Source organism: Mesoplodon mirus (assembly GCF_964341445.2).
Source record: "Mesoplodon mirus genome assembly, chromosome: 5".
In the NCBI taxonomy this organism is placed as follows: Eukaryota; Metazoa; Chordata; class Mammalia; order Artiodactyla; family Ziphiidae; genus Mesoplodon; species Mesoplodon mirus.
The window spans coordinates 152,173,225-152,197,554 of NC_138980.1; the positions used below are offsets into that span (position 1 = coordinate 152,173,225).

The following is a 24,330-nucleotide window of genomic DNA, read 5'->3' on the forward strand; positions in this document are numbered from 1 at the left end:
AAATTTAAATACATTAAAAAATTTTAATCTATTAACAACTTACTTTTAATACAGTAAAGCTAAATTGATGTTTAAAACTTAATCCTGACTTGGCTCGCTAGTTTAAGAACCAGGAGAAATCTACCAAATAGGAAAAAATAACTTAACTATTTACCTAGTAGAAGCAGTATTCAAAGACCATAACCTATAAACGTAATAGCTTCATTTTGTTCAATACAATGAGTAGCTTACAGCCTGAATGATCAAAGCAGTATAATTATAAAAAATCTGATCAATACCTGCATGCTTCAAAGCTCCACGCAACAGGTTGAAGAGAAGAGTAACACGTGGTCCTGGGGGATTTTGAAGATGTTAAAGGGAAAAGATGACAGAAAGAAAAGTATACGAGAGAAAGCAAAAGACTCTGAGTCAGACAATGAAGGTTCATCGTAAGAGTCGACCAACCACCAAATACAGTGCACGATAACAACACTAATAACTTAATCAAATGCTGCTAATATTTTATAACCAATAACCAATTTCTGACAGACTTTTAAGCCATTTTAATGTGTTTTTCCATCAGTTATTCTAGCCTCATTTACTGTGTCACCCTTAAACTCATGCATTTATATAAGAGGAGCACAAAGTATTCGAAAATCATCATATGGTTCAAAAATATATTTGGCTTTCCATTCAAACATGTACAAGCACACACATGCACAAGTGCACACACACACACCCTCACACACTCATACACACTCACCCTCCATTTAGTAGGACTTTTTTAAACTGTGGCATCACATCTGAATGTTCACAATTCCAATGCCACATTTTATTATATAATATTGTATACTGACTATTCTTCAAAATATACATTTTCTTTTAAAAATTAATTGCTAGAAATAAAGGACACAATTTGGAATTTCTTTTCTCTAAGTACAGTATTTAAAGTCTTTGTAACTCTATATCACAATTGTGATATATTAATTCTACTTGAATTACATATTTATCCTATAATAAAATTATTCTAAATATCTTTAGTTTGTATAAATAAAACTAAATCATAAATTTTATCTTTCCGTCTAAAAATAACCCTTTAGTATAAGTTCCATGTGTATGAATTTGAAGGATCTTAATTACACTCGCTGGTACAGGATATCCTTATTTTGTATGTGCCTAATAGATTCACCACACTTAACTGAAGTCTTTATAAGATGTTAATTCCACATAGAAGTCCTAATTTTAAACCCTTTTGTGAGACACTAAAACAACACTCAATAAACAGGACTCTTAAAATTACAAGTAAACATAGCAAATCTTCTCTTCATGCAGCATTACTCAAATGTAGTCCTTAGAAATAAAAGCACAGATTTTTTTTTTGCTCTAATTACACACCAGCTAATTCTGGTTTTAGATCACTGAACTAATGACCTTTCACACTTTACTGTAACTGTGCACCATTCTTCCAGTGATGTGTGTATGTGTGTGTGTTTAAAGCTCAGAAAGTAATAAAAGCAAAGGTCGTTTTCTGTTGCAACTAAAAGCCACCCGATCCTGATTTCAAATCACTTCTGTTAATAAGCTCTCACTCTCTAGTTTCAGTGGATATTCCTCTCTTATTCACCATTCTTCTTTCGGAGATATACATGTACATATTGTTGAAACATGGTCATATAGAGATTCCTATGACCTCTGATGATTTTGACTCGGCATTTCTATTCTTTGAGTCAAATAAACAGTTTCGGGCCTGAGCTATGCCACAATGACTCCAGAATACTGAGACCATTTAATTACTCTGGTATGGTAATATGCCCAAACTTCATAGAACAAATCTGCAAACATTGGTCTAATGGCTGTGAGCAAAATAAACCACTGGATATCTTGACTCTTGACTTTTTTGGTCAACACTGGAGTTGACAAAAAGTCTTGCTAAATTCCAGATTGATGGACAAAAACTTGGGACTTAGCAGAGAAATGGAGGATGAGAAAGGAATGACAGTCAACAGATTAATTAGACTTTATAAGCCTCCAGGCTATTCATGTCTCTCCTAAATAAAAGACTAAATTTCTGTGTTTATATTGGTCTGATTATAACTGTGTTCTCATTTTCTTTCCAGTTTCCCTCCTCCTCCTAAACAAGTGGGTAAGTAATAAAAACTAATTGTATATTTTATATCTCACTCCTTGCAGATGAGGTAGTGGAAAGGACTGGCTATAGTCAAGCTGTCTGAATTAAAATCCTGACTCTGAAAATAATATATTGTGTAACCTTGTCAAGTAACTGCACCTGGGGTCGCCACAGTTTCTCAACAGTAAAATAGTGGGAAGAGGAAATTTTTAAATATCAATGATTTTTAAACAGTTCTTCCAGCCATAGGATCACTATGGAGAAAGGGACAAGTGAGTAGGGATGGACCCCAACATTCCCCATGGACCCTCCCCACCCCAATTCAGTCAGAGCTTGATGTATTGGACTTATGCATAAAGATTACCACAAACATGCCACATTATATGCCACGAAGGTCCTTCTAAATCTAAATTTCTTTGATTTTTAAAATGTATCACGTATATTGTCTTTGGAAAATTTTCCACTGCTCAATGTGGAACAGTTTCTTCTTTGTACAAATTTGATCAGCTTATTTTTTTACCCCTGCTGAGACAGATCTTTAAAGGAGTTTTCTTAAATTTACTTTGAACAAAATAAAATGTCTCACAAGAATATTCAGGGGCTTTCAAAAAGTTTATTTTAACTTGCAAATAAATTGAAAGATGGCTTCCCTGGTGGCGCAGTGGTTGAGAATCTGCCTGCTAATGCAGGGGACATGGGTTCGAGCCCTGGTCTGGGAGGATCCCACATGCCACGGAGCAACTAGGCCCGTGAGCCACAACTACTGAGCCTATGCGTCTGGAGCCTGTGCTCCGCAACAAGAGAGGCCGCAATAGTGAGAGGCCTGAGCACCGCGATGAAGAGTGGCCCCCGCTTGCCACAACTACAGAAAGCCCTTGCACAGAAACGAAGATGCCAGACAGCAAAAAATAATTAATTAATTAATTAACTCCTACCCCCAACATCAATCAATCAATCAATCAATCAATCAATTGAAATAGCAAACCAAACACAAAGATAATCTATTCTTCCAGACTGTTTATCTGACTTTGTTTTCAGTTATCAATTTGAAAATATGTAAGGCTCTAACTTAAATTGATCAATAACTGATAAACTTATATCTTAATCTATAATTTTCAAAAAGTACTCAAGAAACTTAGCTCCACAAATAGTAGGTACAAAATGGAAAAAATGTGATCAATTAAGTAAAAAATGTGTTTCTTGTTTTAATTTTCTTTCATTCTCAAATGTGTATTAAGTGTATGTGCATGGAATAGTAACTTTTCCCTTTCTGGAAACCAGTGATATGTTGTATTTTTACATTTTTATTATGGATTCTTCATATAGTTGAGCAAGTTTTATCCTGTGAAATTACTTAACCTGAGTGGGAGGAAAATACACACACAAGCACACACACACACGAACATATATACATACATATACAAAGCATATATATATATATATATATATATATATATATATATATATATATATATATATATACGTGTGTGTGTGTGTACATATATACAGAAGGGGAGGGTTATTTTTGGTTGCACCAGGTCTTAGTTGCAGCAAGCGGGCTCCTTAGTTGCGGCTCCCCGGCTTCTTAGTTATGGCATGTGAACTCTTAGTTGTTGCATGCATGTGGGATATAGTTCCCTAACCAGGGATCAACCCAGGCTCCCTGCATTGGGAGCGTAGAGTCCTATCCACTGTGCCACCAGGGAAGTCCCAAGGTGGGGGGGGGGATTTTTTAAAGGAAATCAAATCCTTATCACTACCAGAGAACATTTTAAATTTTCTGTGATAATCATTCCTTAAAACATTTGTACTCTCTTCAACTCATCTCTTCAGCTTAATTTGCTGTGGAGCAACTTAATAGGTGTAGACAGGACACATTCCTCCTGACTTTATTAACAAGAAGTCTAGAAGCAAGAAAAATGTCTACATATTGGAAAAGCCTTTGAACCAGTTAAGGTCATAGCAACTTTTCCACCAATACTGATTCTCAGGACCTGCTGGTATCAGAAGTGTCTTTTATTTTACAATAGTGCCACACATAATATTCCTATAAGGTAAAAGTTAATAAAGACAGATCAATGAGTAAAAAAGAGGGATAGATAGATAGATGATAGATAGATAGGCACAAAGACAAAGACATATAAATAAAATGATATATATTATCCTAGCACCCCAAATCCCATAAAAATCTTGACTTCAATCTCTACCTGCAGCCAATGGCCAGTAATATTGATTTGCTTGTCAGCAACCTACTAATCTTACAATTCATCACACTTGTGGATATTCAAATAATCTCAGTCATTGCTTTAGGGTTTTTTTCTGATAACAATAGTTATAATCATTGTCACTGTTTTGTTGTTGTTGTTTTTCTTTTTGAGGGATATTTAACACAAGCATCAAGGAAGATAGGAACCTCTCCCTTTTAAGGAATAGGCAGTGCTTCCAGGAGAGATGTACAGAGACCTCAGGAAAACTTATTTTGTTGTCCTTGAAACAATCTTTATATTAAAATACCATTGAATGCTCATATCAAAATGTACACTAACAGTGTTTCAACATTTGCTATTCTGTCTTTTGTTAGACATGGGAGATGAAGTTTACGATGATGTGGATGCCTCTGATTTCCCTGCTCCACCACCAGAGATGAGGTAATTTAAATGTTCTCATTACAATAAAGTAATGAAAATCAGACGGTTCAAGAAAATTCAGCTGGAATAAAACCCCAGTGAGGGCGTGTGTACTGTGTGCCATCCTGTTGGCTCAGTCCTCCTCTCCCTGATCCCAACTCTGACCTCTCTGCCAGGTTTGTCAATGGATGGATAGTTCAGGTCCTCCTCCTCCTTCTCTCTCTCTCGCTTCCCCTCACCCCTTCCCAGTGGTCCTTCTTCCTGTCCCCTGATTATCTTCTGACCTGTGACTCATCAATGTCTTCATTCATTTATTCACTCATTCACTGGGAAAATATTTGAGAGCCTGATCGCAACTGCTCTCACTGATTCATTCGCTCCCTTTTTTACTTTTTTCTCAAAACGTTTTTTGTCTTGAACACACTGCTTAGTTTATGTCTCAATCCTAACCCACCTGCTTCAAGACTCCTCCATCCTCCACAAGAAGATCATTTCCTTTTATGGAAAAAAAAAAGAGAGAGAAGATTTGTGTTTTGAAAGGACTTTTAAGAGTTATGTCACTTTTTCACAAAATCATCTGATTCTCAAAGGTTCCATTCAAACAAACAAAAACAGTCAACAGTGAATAGTGACATTCTTTAGCTTACCTATGGCTTCAGTTTAATTTTAGACAAAAGTTGTAGGAAAATCTAAAATCAATTAATAGAAGAGGAGTACCTTTTGAAAATTCTTTTGTAATAGAAAATAACACGTTAGGATGCTTTTCTATACTCCAATAAATATGTGAGATGATCTGATACATGCTATGTATGGAAGCAAGAACACCTCTCTAGCTTTTTCAAGAAAAAAGAAAGATGAATAAAAAGATCTTGAAGTTGATCAGTTAAAGGATAAAAGTAACATCAATGGAATACAGTAAGTGGTGTCTTCTGAGCTGTACTGGTAAAAATGCATGAGTGAACTCTAAGTTTCTGTTTTTGTCTTTTTTGGTTTTTTTACCAACATTGTTAAACTAATTTTACAGAACAAGAGCAAGATCAAAGAAACTGAGGGGAAAATATCCTGTTATTTATATAGGAAGATCAAGTTCTACAGGCAAAACACACCAGAAATATGAAAGGAGAATCATTCTCCTTTTTCAGTTCTCCATGAAAGGAAAATCTAATCTTCAGAAATATGTTAAGTTTTAATATTCCTCACCATTGGGAAGTCACTTCTATTCCTGACAGTTTTAAGCACATTTTTGTGTTTAATATTACTGTAGAAATGCCACCACATTCCATTAAATAGCTCTCTAGGAACCCAGAGTCACCCACTGGCCCTTTTCTTTAAGCAAAATAAGCCCCAGCTGATTAAACTTTGTGCAATATGTACTAATTTCTTTCCTGTTGCTTATTTTCAGAGTTTAAGGCAATCATGTGTCTCTAACACAGCATTCTACTTTTTAAATAAATGTCAATAAATTACCTTTAAAGAGAGCTTGTGGGGCATTTTTAACATTCATGTATATTCTGATCGCTCCAGAGTGCTAATCCGGGCCAGTGATTCCACTACTACCCAGGTACCATCAGAGAGAAGATATGAGGGACAATGCAGAACCTAGGACAGGACAGTGTGTTAATTCATTTCCCAGTGAATGAACTAAATTCTAAGATTCAAAAATTTAAATAAATCAGTTACAAACAAAACTTTACCTTAGGTAATCAAAATTAATGTTAGTGTTTAAAATTTTTCATTATTCACAAATATTCTGATTTTTTAAATTCCCTCCTACAGAGAGTCACAGCCTTTCCCTAACATCCATACTTAACCTAGGAATTGTTCACAACCTTGGTTGCAAATTAATATCACCCAGGAGCTTTTAAAATATGTATGTCAGTACCTGGACCTCACTCAATTTAATTAATTAGAATTTTTAATTAATTTAATTTCTGGGAACTAGACAAGGGCTGGTATTTTTTAAAAACTTCCCAGGTGATCCTATGTGTGGCCAGGCTGGAGAATCACTACCTCAGAGCTGTTCACCTCTCTTATAATAATTGGCTTTAGTTGGTATCATGAGATGTGACCCTGGCTTTGTTTTAAGTAGATTATATATAGATAAATTTTTTAAGCCATAAAAATCAGTCTTTCACAAAGAGTTCTTTTTTAAAAAGCCTTTTCTATGACATTAGCCAAACCACTTAATTATCTAGGAAGGGTTGAAAAATATAAGGGGTTCAAGAATAGGTTGAATCATATGAAACTGCTGATATGTAATCATGTGTAAACTATACTTCAGTCATTTTATACCATTCAACATAATACATTATCTCTCACTTCCATTTTAACTCAGTCTGTATTCTCTTGAAGATCTATTCTACATTATAAAATGTTATCATTTATTACAATGAATGTACTAGATTTCTAACAAAGATAATTGAAAATGAAATTTAACAAAAATGTAATATTATGAATTGTCTGTTATATACTATTCTTCTTATATTTTGAAACTAAATGCTATTTTATGTGTATTCTGCCATCCTAGTCAAGGAGCCAAGGCCAAGGCAGAAGAAAAAGACCCTAAGAAACTAAAAAAGCAAGAAAAAGAAGAAAAAGACTTCAGGAAAAAATTTAAAGTATGTTTACATTTAAGTATCATACAAAGTTCAAAGTGCTAATAAAAAAATTGATGATTTTTAAAAGTGTAATTATCAATATCACAGTTCTCTATCACAACTCCTTTATTTTCTACAAAATTTATTTTAGATTTAAATTTATTCCTATAAGAAATTAAGCAAACTCTCATACATGCACAATATATGTACTGTGATAATCATCTAAATTTAGCTGTCCTTTGAAACTTAATAAGGTAAGCTAAAAATAGAATAGATAAAAAAGATGTGAGATAGATAGATATATGTGAAATATTATTTAGCCATGAAAAACAAAGAAATCCTGCCATTTGCGACAACATGGACGGACCTTGAGAGCATTATACTAAGCAAAATAAGTCAGAATGACAGAGACAAATACTGTATGATATCACTTATATGTGGAATCTAAAAAAACCAAACCCACAGAAATCAAGAATAAAATCGTGGTTACCAGAGGAGGGGAGCATGGGGAGATGTCTGTCAAAGGGTACAAATACTCAGCAGTTAGATGAATAAGTTTTAGGGATCTAATTACAGCACGGTGCTTATAGTTAGCAATACTGTATTATATACATGGAAGTCCCTAACGGAGCAAATCTTAAATGTTCTCACTATAAAAAAAGAAATGGTAATATTGCGAGGTAATCAAGCCAATAGAATTTAAGTTCTGATTGTTATCATTTTGCAATATATGAGTGCGACAAATCAACACATGCATTACATCTTAAATTTTAAAAAACTTTTTATTTTAAAAATAATTATTAGTGGCTTCCCTGGTGGCGCAGTGGTTGAGAGTCCGCCTGCTGATTCAGGGGACACGGGTTCGTGCCCCGGTCTGGGAAGATCCCACATGCCGCGGAGCGGCTGGGCCCGTGAGCCATGGCCGCTGAGCCTGCATGTTCGGAGCCTGTGCTCCGCAACGGGAGAGGCCACAACAGTGAGAGGCCCGCGTACGGCAAAAAAAAAAAAAAAAAAAAATTATTAGGTTGGTGAGGTTATGAGTGATTTTTCTCCAAAGAAGTTTTTGTTATTTTTTGAAAACAAGGAACTAGTTATTTACAAAGATTTTCTTAATAAATCTGTCAATGAATTACTTTAATAATACACATCAATCAATAATGTAAATGCTTTTCCTTATTCTTCCAGTATGATGGTGAAATTAGAGTCCTCTATTCCACCAAAGTTTCACCCTACTTAACTTCTAAAAAGTGGGGGAACAGAGATCTACAGGTAAAGCCTGGGGAATCCCTGGAAGTTATACAAAACACAGATGATACAAAAGTTCTCTGCAGGAATGAAGAAGGAAAATGTAAGTCACTATTTATTCTTTATAGATAGGACACCCCAGAATTTAACGACTAAACAAGTTTTAGTGATCACTCCTATTTGTATTAACTGTTTTTGCTCATGCTTTGTGAATTGTGGAAAACATTAAGAAACTGGAGATCTTGCTGTGCTGGAATCAATGTATTTTATTTTATTTTATTTTTTCATTTCCCACCTGCTATATTTGGCACTGAGTTGCCAAAGTTTTGCCAAATTAGTGCTTCTGAAAATGTGGTCCCACAGACCACCAGCATCAGAAAACTCCTGTGTGTATTACAATTCTAACACCCTGGACCCACCCTTCACTTGCTGAGTCACGTACTCTGTGGGTCAGACAGAGTCTGTGATCATAATGGCTTCCCTAGTTTGCTCCTATGTACACTAAAGTGAGAACCACTCTGCTAAAGTAGTGAGTGGTTCTGCTCTGGTCTGGTTTGAAATTATATTGCATATGTCACACCTAGAATCTCCAGTTTTCCTACCTTGCAAATTCACTTGTTTTCACTTCCTGTTCGGCCACATTTAATATGACATTCTATTCCAAATAAACACAAGAGAGTCCTGTCCTCTCTTAGCTACTAAAGCTGGCAGATGGAAATGTTTTTGTCCAGTTTTAAAAGGAAGCTTATTTCATTTAACGTCCAGGGAAGAGTAAGTCAAAATTATGTTGTCCTATATTTAAAATTGAATAGCCAGCATGGTTGTCCCATATCAGCTCGGTAAGTCTGCATGGAAAACACAAACTCTGAGTTCAATTTTAATGACAGGAAAGTGACTCAGGGACAGGAACCGAAGTAGATTTTTTTAAGAATAAAATACAGTGACTCAAGGGTGGGGAAAATGGATCTAAAATTTTTATGGAAGGGGTGTGGTTGGCTTTAAAAGAAAAAAATGGAATGTGGGTGCAAAGGATAACAGGCAGGGGTATGTAACATTACGACTTGAAGGTCACTGGAGATAATTCAAAGATGGAGCTCCAGAAGACAAAGAAAACCCTCATTCAGACCAGGATTTGTGAAGATGTACCCCAAGAAATAGTCTTAAATGCAGAATAACTTCATGCTTTAAAAGGTCATCAAAATATTTTAAAATGTTCAAATTTTTAAAATTATTAAATAAGTTATGATGAATATACAAACTGAGTATCTTCCAGGATGATTATGATAGCATGAGGAAATTCTCATGATACAACAGTAAGAGAAATAAGAAGCCTGCTTAAAGTAGGATAGGATTTATTTACAGCTATGTTAAAAAATATGTAAATAAAAGAAACCAAACTAAAATCCTAAGAGTGGCTGATTAGGGTGATGGGCCTAAATGATATGTTTCCTTCCCTCTACTTTCCAAATTATTTCACATTTTTCACAACAGAGAATTGTTCTAGTACTTGTCATGTGGACCTTTCTCCAGAGGACAAGCTTCAGACTTATCTTGACCTGCTGTCCTGAGATTTCTTTCCCCGCAACAAATCCCATCTACAGCAATGCTCCTCGACTTCAAAGTGCATACATTTCACGTGGGGATCTTGTTAAAAATGCAGATTCTAACTTAGTAGGTCTGAGGTAAGGTGTTTTCCCAAGCTCCCGGGTAACTGATGCTGCTGGTCCACAGAACATACTCTGAGTAACAGGATATAAATGACCTCAACAGCAAACATGTATAGATACAGATGAGCAGATGTAGATTCAGCATCAAAAACAGAAATTCAGAGGAGACTCCTACCTAGGAACCAGTAGGCCTTAAGAATGAGGAAAAGCAACAGCCATTCTGGGATAATTTGTAATCTGCTATCATTTTCTACTTCAACATCAATAATTCTAAATACTGCTATGAATACTGGATGACTCCTATCCTCTTAGAATTTATCATCTGTTAAAAATGAGAGGTGAAAACATTACATGACATTCTGGTAGATAAAATCAAGAGTTCCTTGTAACTTTTATCTTCTTTTTTTTTTCTCTGCTGCAGGGCCAATGCACTTTACAATTCTCAAGCTCACTGATAACTAATTCAATTCTTAGGTGGTTTGGGGGTCCATCTCGAACAGAATGAAAACCAGATGATTATATCAGTAGCACTTGCGTACTAGTTGTTTTTATTTATAGACATTCTTTGGCCTGGACTTTGTCTTAGTTTGGCTTTCCCATTTGGGAGGAGATTCTGGGATACTCCCATGAGCACGTGGAGAAGTAGACTGGGAAGAGAAGGCAGCTAATAAAATCTTGTTATCAAAAAAAGGTACACTTGGGTAGTAGGAGCTTAATCAGTTGGGAACTCGGAGCGGCAGTGTTATCCCATCTGGTGGGAAACAAACTGGGGTACTTATACAACAACTCCGTGTCCATCAGGAATTGAAGCCTACTCCTGGGCAGGTGGGAGGACCACCAAGAGCATCTACGATTGCATTATTCCACAATTCAATGATCATATCTGCTTACTTTCCCTTTTATTTTTCCAAATCTCTTGCTTTTCTTAATTTTTCTAAAACTGCTGGTTAGACTTTCCTTGAGCTGGATCCTTAACATGTTTAATTTTCTTAATTTCTGATCTATTCCTCAAATACCTCCATAGGATTTGGGACAATTGTTGTATGGATTTAACCCTTCCTCACCTGGATTATTGCAATAGCCTTTCAAATGATATGTCTCCCTTACCCTTCTCTCAGCCAATCCACTCAACATACTGTTACCCAAATATTATTTTTAAAAACATGAAGTCCTTAGGGTTAGTATATAAAACTCTTTGTGATCTAGCCTCACCTTCATCAACTACTTCCCATCTGCAACTAACACTCCAGAAATGTAAACTACTCATTTGTCATTCCCTGAATAAATTATGCTATTTCATCCTTCTATGCTATTTTATTCTACTTGGAATGCCCATAAATTATCTATTAAAAACAACCCAGTTGTCCTCTAAAATTGGAAGTACACTCACTCACTCCTCTGCAGCCACCCTAACACAGTTAGTCTCTCCCTTGCTGCACCATGCCACTACTGTTATTGCTGTCACTATCCTTACTGTTTTTCCAATCTATTACTCTTATGAGACTGAGCTTGAGAGTAGCTTCAGTGAAATGTTCTCAACGTTGTATTGCCAACACATTCTACACTGCCTGGCACCTTGTTTGGGGCTTGCTGAATTGAGTATAACAATTTGGAGATTGCAGTCGGATAACCAGATGAAAATCTGACATACTGACATTCACAGGAAGAAGTCCGTTGAATAGTTTAACTTGTTAGAAGACAAAAGTTCTCTGTCTTAGCCATAGTGATGTGGTTCACTTGTTGTGTATCATTTGGGAGACTCTGAATCTTTCAGTTCCTTTTTTCTACATCTAATTAGCAGTGACTACATTTGCAGTCCAACACCATGATGACCCTAACATTTTCCTTACTTTCTATTCTTCTTTAATCCAGACCAAAAAAAAAAAAAAAAAAAGAAAACCGTAGTTTACTTAAACCTAATTTGTAGTGATAGATATGAGAGGCTAAATCATTAACAGTAATCCCTTCCCACTGTGGAGTAGAGTACAAGCCACTTTTACAGGCATTATCACATTTGATCAAGTCTCACCCACTGACTTGTAGAAAAGCATATTGTAGAGGCATTGAGATCTTAAATATATATTTCTGTCACATTCCCAAATGTTTAGAATTTCTCGCTAATATTTGTGCATGTTCCTCAACTCAGAGTCTCATAAGCTGTGAGTTTTCCCACCTCCTGTCACTGGAGAAAATTTTTCTACAAAAAAGTGTGGAATGAGACATAAGCTGAGTTATTTGAGACCAAAATGTTGTCCATTTCCTTTGGGCATCAAAGGAAGGGGAATTTTAAAGGTGCTTTGGGTGTCCCCAAATCCAATTTATCATTTCTTTGCTTAGGTAATTTTGGTTTCAATTTTAAAACAACACATGTTCACTGAAGAAAATTTTTGTATTCAGAAATTTAATGTCACCTGATTTGAAGCCCTAAAAATAAGTAGGGAGAGAAAAAGAGAGAGGGAAAGAGAACATTTTTATAGACCTAGGATAATAATTTATATTTAGCATTATACACTGCATTTTGTTTTTAATTTCTATTACACTATGAGCATTTTCTCTTGAAGTCTGATATTGTTCCACTTGCCTTAGTAAATCTATGCAGTATGACTTTATTGTTTTTAAACTGCATGAGGCCAAATTGAGTAAGTTTAACTTTATTTCTGGATTTGCTCACAACAAAGGAAATAATAAGGAAATAATAAAATTTGTCATTTTTATTGAGTAAAAATTTTGAAAATATTAGAACAAAGATATTTTTCATTTTTTCCAAAGATGGTTTTGTATATCCTTGGTAATTTTATATTCACAACACCCTTCTGAAAGGTGAGTTATTAGTCCTGGGACACATCTGCACTGTAGCAAGTAAATGTTTTGGGAAGAAATTAACTGGCACATATGGTGGGTGGGTGTTACTTTCTTAACCAACTCTACCCACCACATATTTCAAAACATTTGTTTCAAGTGACTGTGTTCTGCTCTATGAATGTGAGATTTCCTAATGATAATTTCATATTATGTGTGAGAATCCCTGGTGTGCCAGTGCCCACGATATTATAGAGCTAACTAAACACAGCAGCCACTCTGCATGTTACAGAACTATGATGAGGTTTTCTGTTTATTTCATTTGTTTGTATTTTTCATTACATTCCCTATGATGAATGTTCATGGAACATGTGAGCAGAGAACATTTTTCTACTGCAAAAAAAAAAATTTGTGTCTAGGAACTATCATGGAGAAGTTGTTTAAAACTTCATGGTAAGACACTTGTTTTGACACTGTCATGAATCATGCTTGTAATAGAATGAAGTTTCAGCGGAGATTTTTAAAGGTACTAGACAGCAAAACCTATGCTGTATTAAAAGTTGTTAACCCTGCAAAAGTGCTATATAATAGTGATTTTATAGTTTATGAGCCCCAATGATCACATCATTTCAGGGAACTAAAGTAGAGCAGCACAGTACCATCCCACATCCCAACCCCCTGATAAGTTTGTTCTTAAATAATATTCACAATCGTTGATGTTTATGTAGCTCACACAACAACAAAACAGCAACAACATTAGAGCTTTCAACAAAAGAAAAAGCTGCTCCATAGAACTCTTGAAGAGTCAAGATATAGGAGGAAATGTAATAGGGATTTGAGAAGCTAAGAAAATATATTTTTTTATAATAAACTTTGTGAGGTTAGGTAATTAAGCTGTATATCATGAGTTATTAACTTTGGTCGTTGAAAGGACTGTTTTATGCCTAATTACAGATAGTGTTTTATCCAGGTCTACACAATTTTAGCATAACTGAGTTTTAAAAAGTAGATGACCTACAAGCACAAGAAAATAAAAACCTCTTATTTCCAGAAATGGTGATTATATTCTCTTTGTTTTGGATTTTGTTTCTCTTGACCTTCTAAATATTTTTTACAAACAACAACATAAATATACTTGAGGCCAGAATAATTCCAATCTCTGGCAATATTTTCTTACTTCTTATACATTTCTCTAATTGTCTACATTCTAATATTAGTTCAGACACTTTACAAAGCCCAGACAACTCACGATGAGATTGACTTCATTGTTAAAGGCTTCAGTTGTTATTGTAAAATTATTAATTTAAACATGAATATCATGAGAACACTTACTTGTATTGTTTTATTTTCCAATTTGTTTTAAGAGAAAATTCAAAATGAAAACATAACCATCAATTTTAACTAATGAAAAAAAAAACTTTGTGACTCTTACTGTCTGTAGAAATGGTTCACACTTTATGTTAACCCTAAACAGAAGTACAAGTAAAGACAGACTTCAATTATTGGAAGCCTGACACAAAATCCACAATTTGTTCAAAAAGTCTGTTATTTGCACAGAGTTTCTCTTTTGAGAGACACACATAGATTTGAATTTGTTAGAGATGAGATTATCCCCCTTTAAAAATTATGCTAAATGATGATGTCTACCTTAACTTTTTTTTTAAGTTTGTTAACGTGAAATGACTGAAAGAACTGTGGAATCAAAGTCTACCCAAGGATCATAGATATTAATTTTAGATGACCTTTATATGAATTTTCCCACTTCTTTAACTGAAATAAAAAGGAAGGTATAACATGGTCTAATTTTTCATACTCTGAGAAAAATATTACTTATTATACTTTTATCATTTTGACATATGCTTCATTACTGCCATGCTGCAGTAATACAAAGATAACTTTGATTCTTTATTTTCCAAATATGATTCTTATGAACAATTTTCATCAACAAGTAGTTTATTTCTTGACAACATATTTTGGTGGAATTTTTTTTACCCTGGAATATTTCAAGGGAAAGTTCATTGTCTTAAATTTTAATCCACAATTTCAGTTGTATGATTCTAACTTTTGAAAAATTTGGCATGTTAAATCAATGGAAATATGATATTAGTATGTAAACATAAGTTTATTAACATTGGTATTAATTTTTGCTTGTGAGCTTCCTGCTTTATCATTTTTTACACATTTACTCTGATTTAGAACCAAAACTAGATCTGAGGTGGAGCAAAACCAATAGATTGACTCAGTGAAAGAAGTTATTTAGAAGCTGTATTGACAAGACTATAAATGGTACTGATCTCAAGCATACAACAGTGGCTAGACGCTAACACAAAACCAATAATTCCAAAGGCTAGTAACATTAATTAGATGTCAGCAGACATTTTCTTAAGAAAAATAGCCCGTATTTTTTCTTAGGAGTATTTTGCACAAGAGGGGCAAAAATAAAGTGAAAAAAATCTTTGCTTTCTTGTATAAAATGTTTATTTTCCATTTAACAGAGGAATCACTAGAATCCCTGATACGTGCTCTTCTAATAATTATTTGTTCCATGAAAGAAGAAAATGCAAACATTGACGCTCTGTCAAATGACAAAAGTAATAGTGAAAGATCTTTCATGCTGATTATAAGACAGCTGTTTTGAAACCATTTAGAATGCACACTCCCCCAAGTAAACACTAGATTGCAGATCTGAAAGGGGAATGGAACACAGTTCTGACTGTTCAGTATAATAAAATTTGAAAAGTTAAGTCTTAGACCTGGTGATATTTGAAATCCCTACCTGTGACCTTTTGGCATAGGAGAAATTATGCTTAATAAATTCTTAAAACTGTGTCAAATGGGTAACACCTTAAAGAAATAGATTAAAATGTGAAAGAAGATTGTGCTACAACCTACAGTAGCTTAGAAAAGAAAATATTGGTTTTTAATTTAAGGGGTAAAGGAGGAAAGATTGTAAATAGAGGAAAAGAGTCATGTAGGAGAGAGAGAGAGAAAAAAAAAGTTAGAGAGAAGAGGAAAAGTTATAAAGCAGAAACTAACACACCATTGTAAAACAATTATACTCCAATAAAGATGTTAAAAAAAAAAGGAAGGAGAGAAAAGTGGACACAAATAAGAAAAATAAGTCATATTTGGAGATAGATATAATTATTCAATATATTATATCATATTCTTTTAATTATTAAATTCTATTTCAATTTCTTTAAAAATAGTAGGGACTTTTCAAGTTTGTTAATAAAATTTATTTTCTTTTTCTTTCTTAGATGGTTATGTCCTTCGGAGTTACTTGGTGGACAAGTAAGCCCATTTTCTTCTACTACTATACTTCCAAAAATAATTATATGTTTTTCTTTAAGAAAGTTTCCTAATATCACTTACATATTATAATCTACTAAACTATCATAAATAAATTTTAAAACAATATGCTATACTAATGTCAATATGGTAGTACCCATAACGAAGTTAGTTTTGATAAAGTGTCACTCTTTTAAGTATAAAGGAGGAGCTCTTCTCATTCATGATTATACAGTTCATAGTTTTATATATTCATTGGATACACACATTGCAAATATTGGAGACAGGTCAAAACCACTAACACTTTCATTAATACTTTGCATTTCACTAGCTATTAATGCAGTTGATTGAATTGAATTAATCAGGTATCGATTAGTGTCTGCAGAGTAGGTACAAATATCACCTGTTAACGGTTTACAGCTTGGCCCCTAATTGAAGGCTTTTCTTTACTCACACTAGGCATAGTAGAGTATTAAGTTGCCTTTTTTGGAAGCATGCAAGAAAAAGATAGTGGTCAATGATTCTTCTATTTTTATGAATAGGACATTGTCACAGTCTGGTACCAGTGCTATTAGAGTCCACCCACAATGTTATAAGATTCTATTCCAAGTAAACCAGTGCAAGAAATGAACTCCATTATCAGGGTAGGTCATATACCAATACAGAGATTTACAGAATTCAGCATGATTAAGAAATCAAGGAAGATTCACAAACTGTATCCATAAACAACCTGACACCAATCAGAAAGAGGCAAAGCAATGTTAAGGGCTCTGTCAGCAAACCAGGAAAGAGTCAAAAGAAAAATAATCACAGTACTTTTATTTTCCTCAGAGCATTAATCACAGTAGTAGGCATGGGACTTTTCAATAGGTTTTACTCTATGAAAGATACAAATTTCAAGGAAAGAATGCGTGACAAATAACGGGACCACGTCTTCATCAGTGATTACTACAGGATGATTAAGAGAGAATTCAGAAAGTGTACTCTCTAAGTAATTATTGCTTTACCACCTATTGAAGTGAATACTTAATAAAAGTTTATTGAATGAATAATAGAAAAAATCTGTCCTCTTTGCATTTGTATCGGATTTCCATTAGCCAAATCCTCCCTCAATCTCAGAGAAAGGATGCAAACAGAAGACATAGGGAACTCACAGCATCTGCCATAGTTGGCAGCAATTTGAAAAGCCTGCTGCTGCTTCCATGATAAATGCACAGAGGTAGTATAGGAACCAAGAGTAGGTCTGGTCTAAATGACAAAATCACCTTACATTTGTGTATCCTACGTTTCAAGGCTATATTAATATTTATAATTCTTTTTATTTTAATTACTTGCATATCATTCTCTCCTCCATTAGATTATAAGTTTCTTGAAATAAAAGCTGTGTCTTCCTTATATCTCCTGGTACATAGGAGGGACTCAGTGTGTGTGTGGAATAGAATATTTCACAAAGATTCAGGACCAGATAAAACCTAAAATGTGTAAAACTCACCAGAATGATTATTATGGCTGCTTCCTATAACCACAAATATTTTAAAAATTATATAACATAAGAATCACCATACTGTGACTTCCTTGGCAGTCCAGTGGTTAAGACTCCATGCTTCCAATGCAGGGGACATGGGTTTGATCCCTGGTCGGGAAACTAAGATCCCACATGCCGTGCGGCATGGCCAAAAAATTTAAAAAGTAAAAAAATAGGACTTCCCTGGTGGCGTTGTGGTTAAGAATCCACCTGCCAATGCAGGTGACATGGGTTCAAGCCCTGGTCCAGGAAGATCCCGCATACCTCTGAGCAACTAAGCCTGAGCACCACAGCTACTGAAGCCTGCGTGCCTAGAGCCCATGCTCCGCAACAAGAGAAGCCACCGCAATGAGAAGCCCACGCACCACAGTGAAGAGTAGCCCCCGCTCGCTGCAACTAGAGAAAGCTTGGCGTGCAGCAATGAAGACCCAATGCAGCCAAAAATAAAATTAATTAATTAATTATAAATAAATAAATAAAATATATAAATAAAAAAAAGAATCACCATACAAACCATATCCTGGCTGCTTATTTTGTAAACAATATTTATATATTTTAAATTAATATTTACAAATTATAATTAGAAACATTGCAAAAATGATGCACTCATTTCCTATGCCAAATTTTTTTTTTTTTTTTTTTTTTTTTTTTTTGCGGTACACGGGCCTCTCACTGCTGTGGCCTCTCCTGTTGTGGAGCACAGGCTCCAGACGCGCAGGCTCAGCGTCCATGGCTCACGGGCCCAGCCGCTCCGTGGCATGCGGGATCCTCCCGAACCCGGGCACGAACCTGCGTCCCCTGAATCGGCAGGTGGACTCTCAACCACTGTGCCACCAGGGAAGCCCTATGCCAAATATTTCTGTATTTGATTCAACATTTGAAGTTCAAGTGAAAGTAGTATAAATCTGATATTACTGAACATAAAGAATCCATCACAGTTTTGGATTACGGCCCTCAGTGGAGTACTGTGCCATGATTTTTCAGTTTGTTCAGTTCAACAAACACTATTGACCAAGGACAGCTGTGTGCTAGGCTTATAGTTCTATCTAAAGATGAGTAAGGCATGGTCTATGCTCTTGGAGCATGTTTTCATTATTCTGTATGTCTATGATATGGAATAAATTGTGTGTGTGTGTGTGTGTGTGTGTGTGTGCGTGATTTAAGAATGAAACAGAGGATTAGATTAAGTCAATGAAAGAAGATACAGATGAATATGAAATTTCTTCCCACTTATAAATATAACTTCTCACCCTTAAATGCCTTGTGTCACATAAAATCACATTATTAAACTTATAACCTAAATATTGCTTTAATGTTAAGAAGATTCTTTTTTTAAAATAAAATTTATTTTCTACATTTACAGTGATGGAGAGATTTATGACGATATTGCTGATGGTAAGTCTCACGTGGCACCCAGCACAGAGAACAGTCATGGTGAATTTACTGTTCTTACAAATACTGAAAATAGCTTGCTGGATTAATTAGAGCTTTCCAATCTGATTAGAATTTGAATCACCTGAAAATGTTAAGAGAGGTAAATGCCATGGTATAATGAAATAAAATTATTTTTGAACATGACTGAAAATCAAGGAAAAATCTCTTATTTATTTTCTTGGAAAACAAAAGAATGAAATATTAGTGTATTTTTCGTTATACCATGAATCTTAATAAGAATTGCTTTTATCCACAAAAATATTTGTGCCTCGACAATAAGTAGGTACTTATTTCATAACCTGTATTACTCACTAGTACTATCTAAGCATTGTACATTTCTAAATTATGATCTAAAAAATTAATCTCAGCTGAAATGAAGTATAGTGTTAATTATGTTCCTTTTAGTCTCCTTTTAAATGTATGATTCTTACTGATACCTAACATTTTCAACCTCATTCAGAACTACTATCAAAAAGTACATTTAATTAAGTACCAGGTAAAATAATCTTGAGTCTCATTTTTTTTTTTTTTTTTTTTTCTTTTTGCGGTATGCGGGCCTCTCACTGTTGTGGCCTCTCCCGTTGCGGAGCACAGGCTCCGGATGCGCAGGCCCAGCGGCCATGGCTCACGGGCCCAGCCGCTCCGCGGCATATGGGATCCTCCCAGACCGGGGCACGAACCCGTATCCCCTGCATCGGCAGGCGGATTCTCAACCACTGCGCCACCAGGGAGGCCCTTGAGTCTCATTTTGATAGAGAATAGATTTGTCCAGAAACTTTGTTTGGAAAAGTACACTAAGCAATGAATGTTAAATAAATATTGGCCTTCGATTAAACTGCTTTTTCATAAAGTGAGCCAATTCTCCTATTTTTATCCTAAACCAGGAGAGTATGAATCATTTACATTTACAACGTTGGAACACTTAGAGGATATGTATTTTGTGTAACTAATTTAAATTTGTATTTTCTTCTTTTAGGTTGCATCTATGACAATGACTAGTTCTCAGCTTTGGTCATTCTATGTTCATTTGATGACAATGTGAAGTCTGTGTTTTAATTGGCCTATGTTATCGGGTATCATAGAAAATGAATGCACAAAACTAGTTATTACCATTTGTTATAAAATTCTGATTATTTTTATACATTTTGAGATTTTGGACTTAGAAAATGATTTCTCTGCTTAATCAACATCTTGGAAGACTGCATCAATGAGATGTAAGAAATATTAAATACCCAGTTCTGCCTCAGCAACAATTATGTAAGCACTTCTTTTAGACCATCAATAGACAACTCTCCCTTCCTAAAAAAAAAAAAAAATCTTTGAGAAAAAATGGCTGTTGTCTAAAAAAATATAAAGAACAACAAAAATATAAGGAAGGAAATTTTTAAACTTTTCATAAGAAGAAAAACTCTTGTTTGTACTTCTAATGATCCTATCTTATATTCTCTATTCAAATTATCTATCTTTTAAAAGGCAGGGCTGTCTCCACTCTTACTGGTGGGTTAAATGTTTTCAAAAATTATAGTAGTAACAGAACTTTTGTATAAAGTTTGTCCCTATTTGTTAATTATGAATATTTTTTAATTATTTGATGAGAATGTGTGCAATTAGTATGCACACCTAAGATTAAAACTGTACAAGGGTCTAAAATGTTTTCTTTGTGTAGATTCATATGCTAACCATATAATTCTGTTTAAAGTACTGTATTTTAGGGTAGATATGAATGAAGACTACCCTAAAATTATGAAGAATGGAAGAATGGAGTTAAAAATTAACTAGCCTTTTATGGCACCTTTTTACTATGAAGACTCTTTTAAAGGTTTCTGTTTTTGTTTCTCAATTACCTCTATGGAAAAAAAAATTTAAACCACTTTACTGGAAAGTTGGCCAGCAAGAGGAAATACAAATTAATAAACCTTAGCGTTTGGGCTGGGGTATTTCCTATTGGTACGTACTCAACCAAAAACAACCCAAAAACAAAATGTGAAGCATTTGGGTTCCAAATGCTAAGAACACTAAACACCATGATACAAAATGCAGAAACCTAACACCCAAGAAAATAGCATATTAGGAAATTTTTTCACAGCTTCCAAAATATGAATTGAGCAAATCCTAATGCTGGCTCTGCTATTAATGAACCATGATGTGTTACTGGATAAATTATTTATCCTCCTCCTAGTTTTCTCATCTGCAAATTTCAGGATTAGACTAAGTCAATTTTTCCCAACGTTTTCACTATCAGTTACCTCAAATGTCTATAATCCTCCCTCTACCCTAGCCCTGTGTTTCAGAAGTTTTGCTGATTTTTAAAACTCATTGATTAAATAATGATTAATGCATTATCCATGTTTTAATATTGCAAAGGCCCATTGGAGAGTCTGAAGAGTAGCCCCACTGAATTGAAATAATTTCAAATAATTGTAAAGGAACTCAAAGTCTTCATGTGGTAAAGTGGGATTTCTATTAGGTGCTTTGAAATTTAAAAATAGATCATCAACTACTATTGTTCAATGTGTATATTCTGGGGGTCTGAGGCCCCCAAATTAGAAGCCACTGATCTCAAAGACTCCCTCCAATTATGAAATATTTTGATGTCTACTTTTTGATAGGGAGAGCCAGTATTTGCTCACGTGATGAATTTATTTTAATACTAGATAAAATTACATCATCCAAAAGTGGTTTTTGTTTGTTACATTTGGTAACAAATATACAACATACACTGACATTATGTTTCCAGTAATTTTATCTTCTGATTGAGAATGGTATAAACTCAATACAATGTCAGTTTTTAAAATTCTAAATTATTTCAAGGGACTCTTTCAGAGTTATGGTTTATACACCAAGAAACAGACACATGTTTATGAAAGATTTATATAATAGACAATCATCTTAATATAGGAGAAATATCTGAAGTATTAATTTTAATATACTAAATATTATTTCTGTTATGGTTTTATGTGAGGAATTTTGTCGTGTGAGAAGAGCGACAAATAAATAATACCTTCAGCAGATAACTTTTCCTCCTACTTATCAAGAAATCAAGGCCATCAGCCCTTCTGTCCTGTGAGTTGATCCCAAATCTATGAGTCTTTGAGCCCATTTTTTACCTCTTTTGATTTCCGCCTCAGAGGATGGGGTGGTACCTCCTGTTCAAGACCAAACCTTCCACCACTGGTGCCCTTGATACTTTGCCTCCTGTTTTGTGGTGGAAATTGAGATAACCAAGTGCAGTTCCCTTTAACTTCCTACAACGTTCAACCTTAACCCTATCCAGACACTATCCCAGAAAATAAGATGTCACTGCTTAGAGTCAAAGACACAACCTGTTATCTCACGTCTTTCTACCTTCTCTGGAGTCTTCCTCCTCCACAATTAATTCATTATCAACCTCCCTCTTGCACCTCTTCCCCATTCCTCTTTCCATCCTTCCCTTCCTCTTTTCTATCTTTAACATCTTCCATTCTGCAGATTCCCTCTTCTAGGCTTACAAACATACCAAAGTCTTTCCTATTTGAAAAACAGCAGGAAACCTTGCCTCGAATCCAAATACCTCTCTAACGACAGACCATTTCTATCTTCCTTTCCTCATCTTGTTGTCTTAAAATAGTAGGGTAAATGGAATTCCCTGGTGGTCCAGTGGTTAGGGCTCCCATGCTTCCCCTGCAGGGGGCACAGTTTCAATCCCTGGTTGGGAAACTAAGACCCCTACATGCCACCCGGCGTGCCACCCCCCAAAAAAGGTAGGGTATATGTGGCAGCCAGGAGAATGTGCCTCACAGACTTTCAACCTCAGAGAGCTTAATTAACCAAAGGCCCCAGCTTCTACACTCTGAAATCCATCCCCACAGTTGTGCCAATGCCAAGTTTCCCACAGACTGCTCCTGTGTAGCCAGCAATTGAGCATGGCAGGCCTGTTCCTGAAAGATACATAAGCTTCCAGCAGCCTGGCTAACCCTTCCTTTCCCCACATATCACTCTGAGATGCTTCTACCCAATCATCTCCCCCTCCTCCCTTCATGAGGTCAGACTTGCGCTGCTGCCTGATGGCTCCTCCAGCCTTCCCTGGCCCCCTCCCATTTCCACTGACACATGTATTTGTGTCACCCCCCCCCAAAAAAAAATTACTACACTTTCACTCAATCTTGGTGTTTGCTTTCCAGAGGACCTGCACTGAACACAGTAGCGCTGGAGAGTTTGTAAAAATACACATCCTCCTCAAATCAACTGAATCAGAATCTCTGGGGAAGAAACTTTTCAATCATTATTTTTAATTGAAGTATAGTTGATTTATAATGTTGTGTTAGTTTCAGGTATACAGCAAAGTGATTTGGTTTTACATATATATAATCTATCTATTTTTCAGATTCTTTTCCCTTATAGGTTATTATAAAATATTGAGTATAGTTCCTTGTGCTATACAGTAGAATCTTGCTGGTTTCAATCATTTTTAATTAACTTTAAATATGAGTTTAATGCTTAGCCAGGTTTGGGAACCCCTGGCCTCTATTCACCCTCTGCCACATTCTCAAGTTATATTCAATCTTCAACTTGCTACAGTCTGATCTCTGCTGCAATTACTCTCAAGTCAGCTCTATGTGGATATCCCACAAGTACCTCTAACTCACATGACTCAAAACTGAGCTCATTCTCTTCCCCCTTTCAGTTGATGATCCCTCTTGTAGATTCTATCTCAGTGACAAATGTATCATCCATTTGCCCAAGCTCAAAACCAGAAGTTTCTCTGCTTCTGCTCATTCATTCTCAGTGTCCAATGACTCATAATTAAACAGAGGTCCCCAAAATAAAGACTCTGTCTTACTTGTTTTATACTCCTATGCTTTACATGGTATCTGAAGTCTTTTATTATACATTTGACAATGAAAGTATAAGTGATGCCTGCAAAGAATGTGTTAATCCAGTAGGCTGCCACTGTAATTTTTCCTTAATTGCTGTTTCAAATGCCATAAGAGGTTGAGTAAATTGATGGCTGAGAAATGCCAAATCAAGTTATCAACATGTGGATAATAGGTGACCTTAG

General features: G+C 35.2%; 1 protein-coding gene across 1 annotated transcript in view; it reads left to right on the top strand.

The window, feature by feature from the left end:
• FYB1 (FYN binding protein 1) overlaps window positions 1-21,631 on the top strand; it is a 190,046-nt gene extending 168,415 nt beyond the window's left edge. Inside the window, exons 12-19 of the mRNA XM_082621955.1 lie at window positions 294-428; window positions 2,097-2,122; window positions 4,689-4,755; window positions 7,262-7,352; window positions 8,517-8,679; window positions 16,303-16,336; window positions 19,222-19,253; window positions 20,269-21,631. Of these exons, the coding sequence (XP_082478081.1) occupies window positions 294-428; window positions 2,097-2,122; window positions 4,689-4,755; window positions 7,262-7,352; window positions 8,517-8,679; window positions 16,303-16,336; window positions 19,222-19,253; window positions 20,269-20,291 (571 nt within the window). The 3' untranslated portion in view covers window positions 20,292-21,631. The remainder of the gene's footprint in view (window positions 1-293; window positions 429-2,096; window positions 2,123-4,688; window positions 4,756-7,261; window positions 7,353-8,516; window positions 8,680-16,302; window positions 16,337-19,221; window positions 19,254-20,268) is intronic.
• Window positions 21,632-24,330: the final 2,699 nt, after the last annotated feature.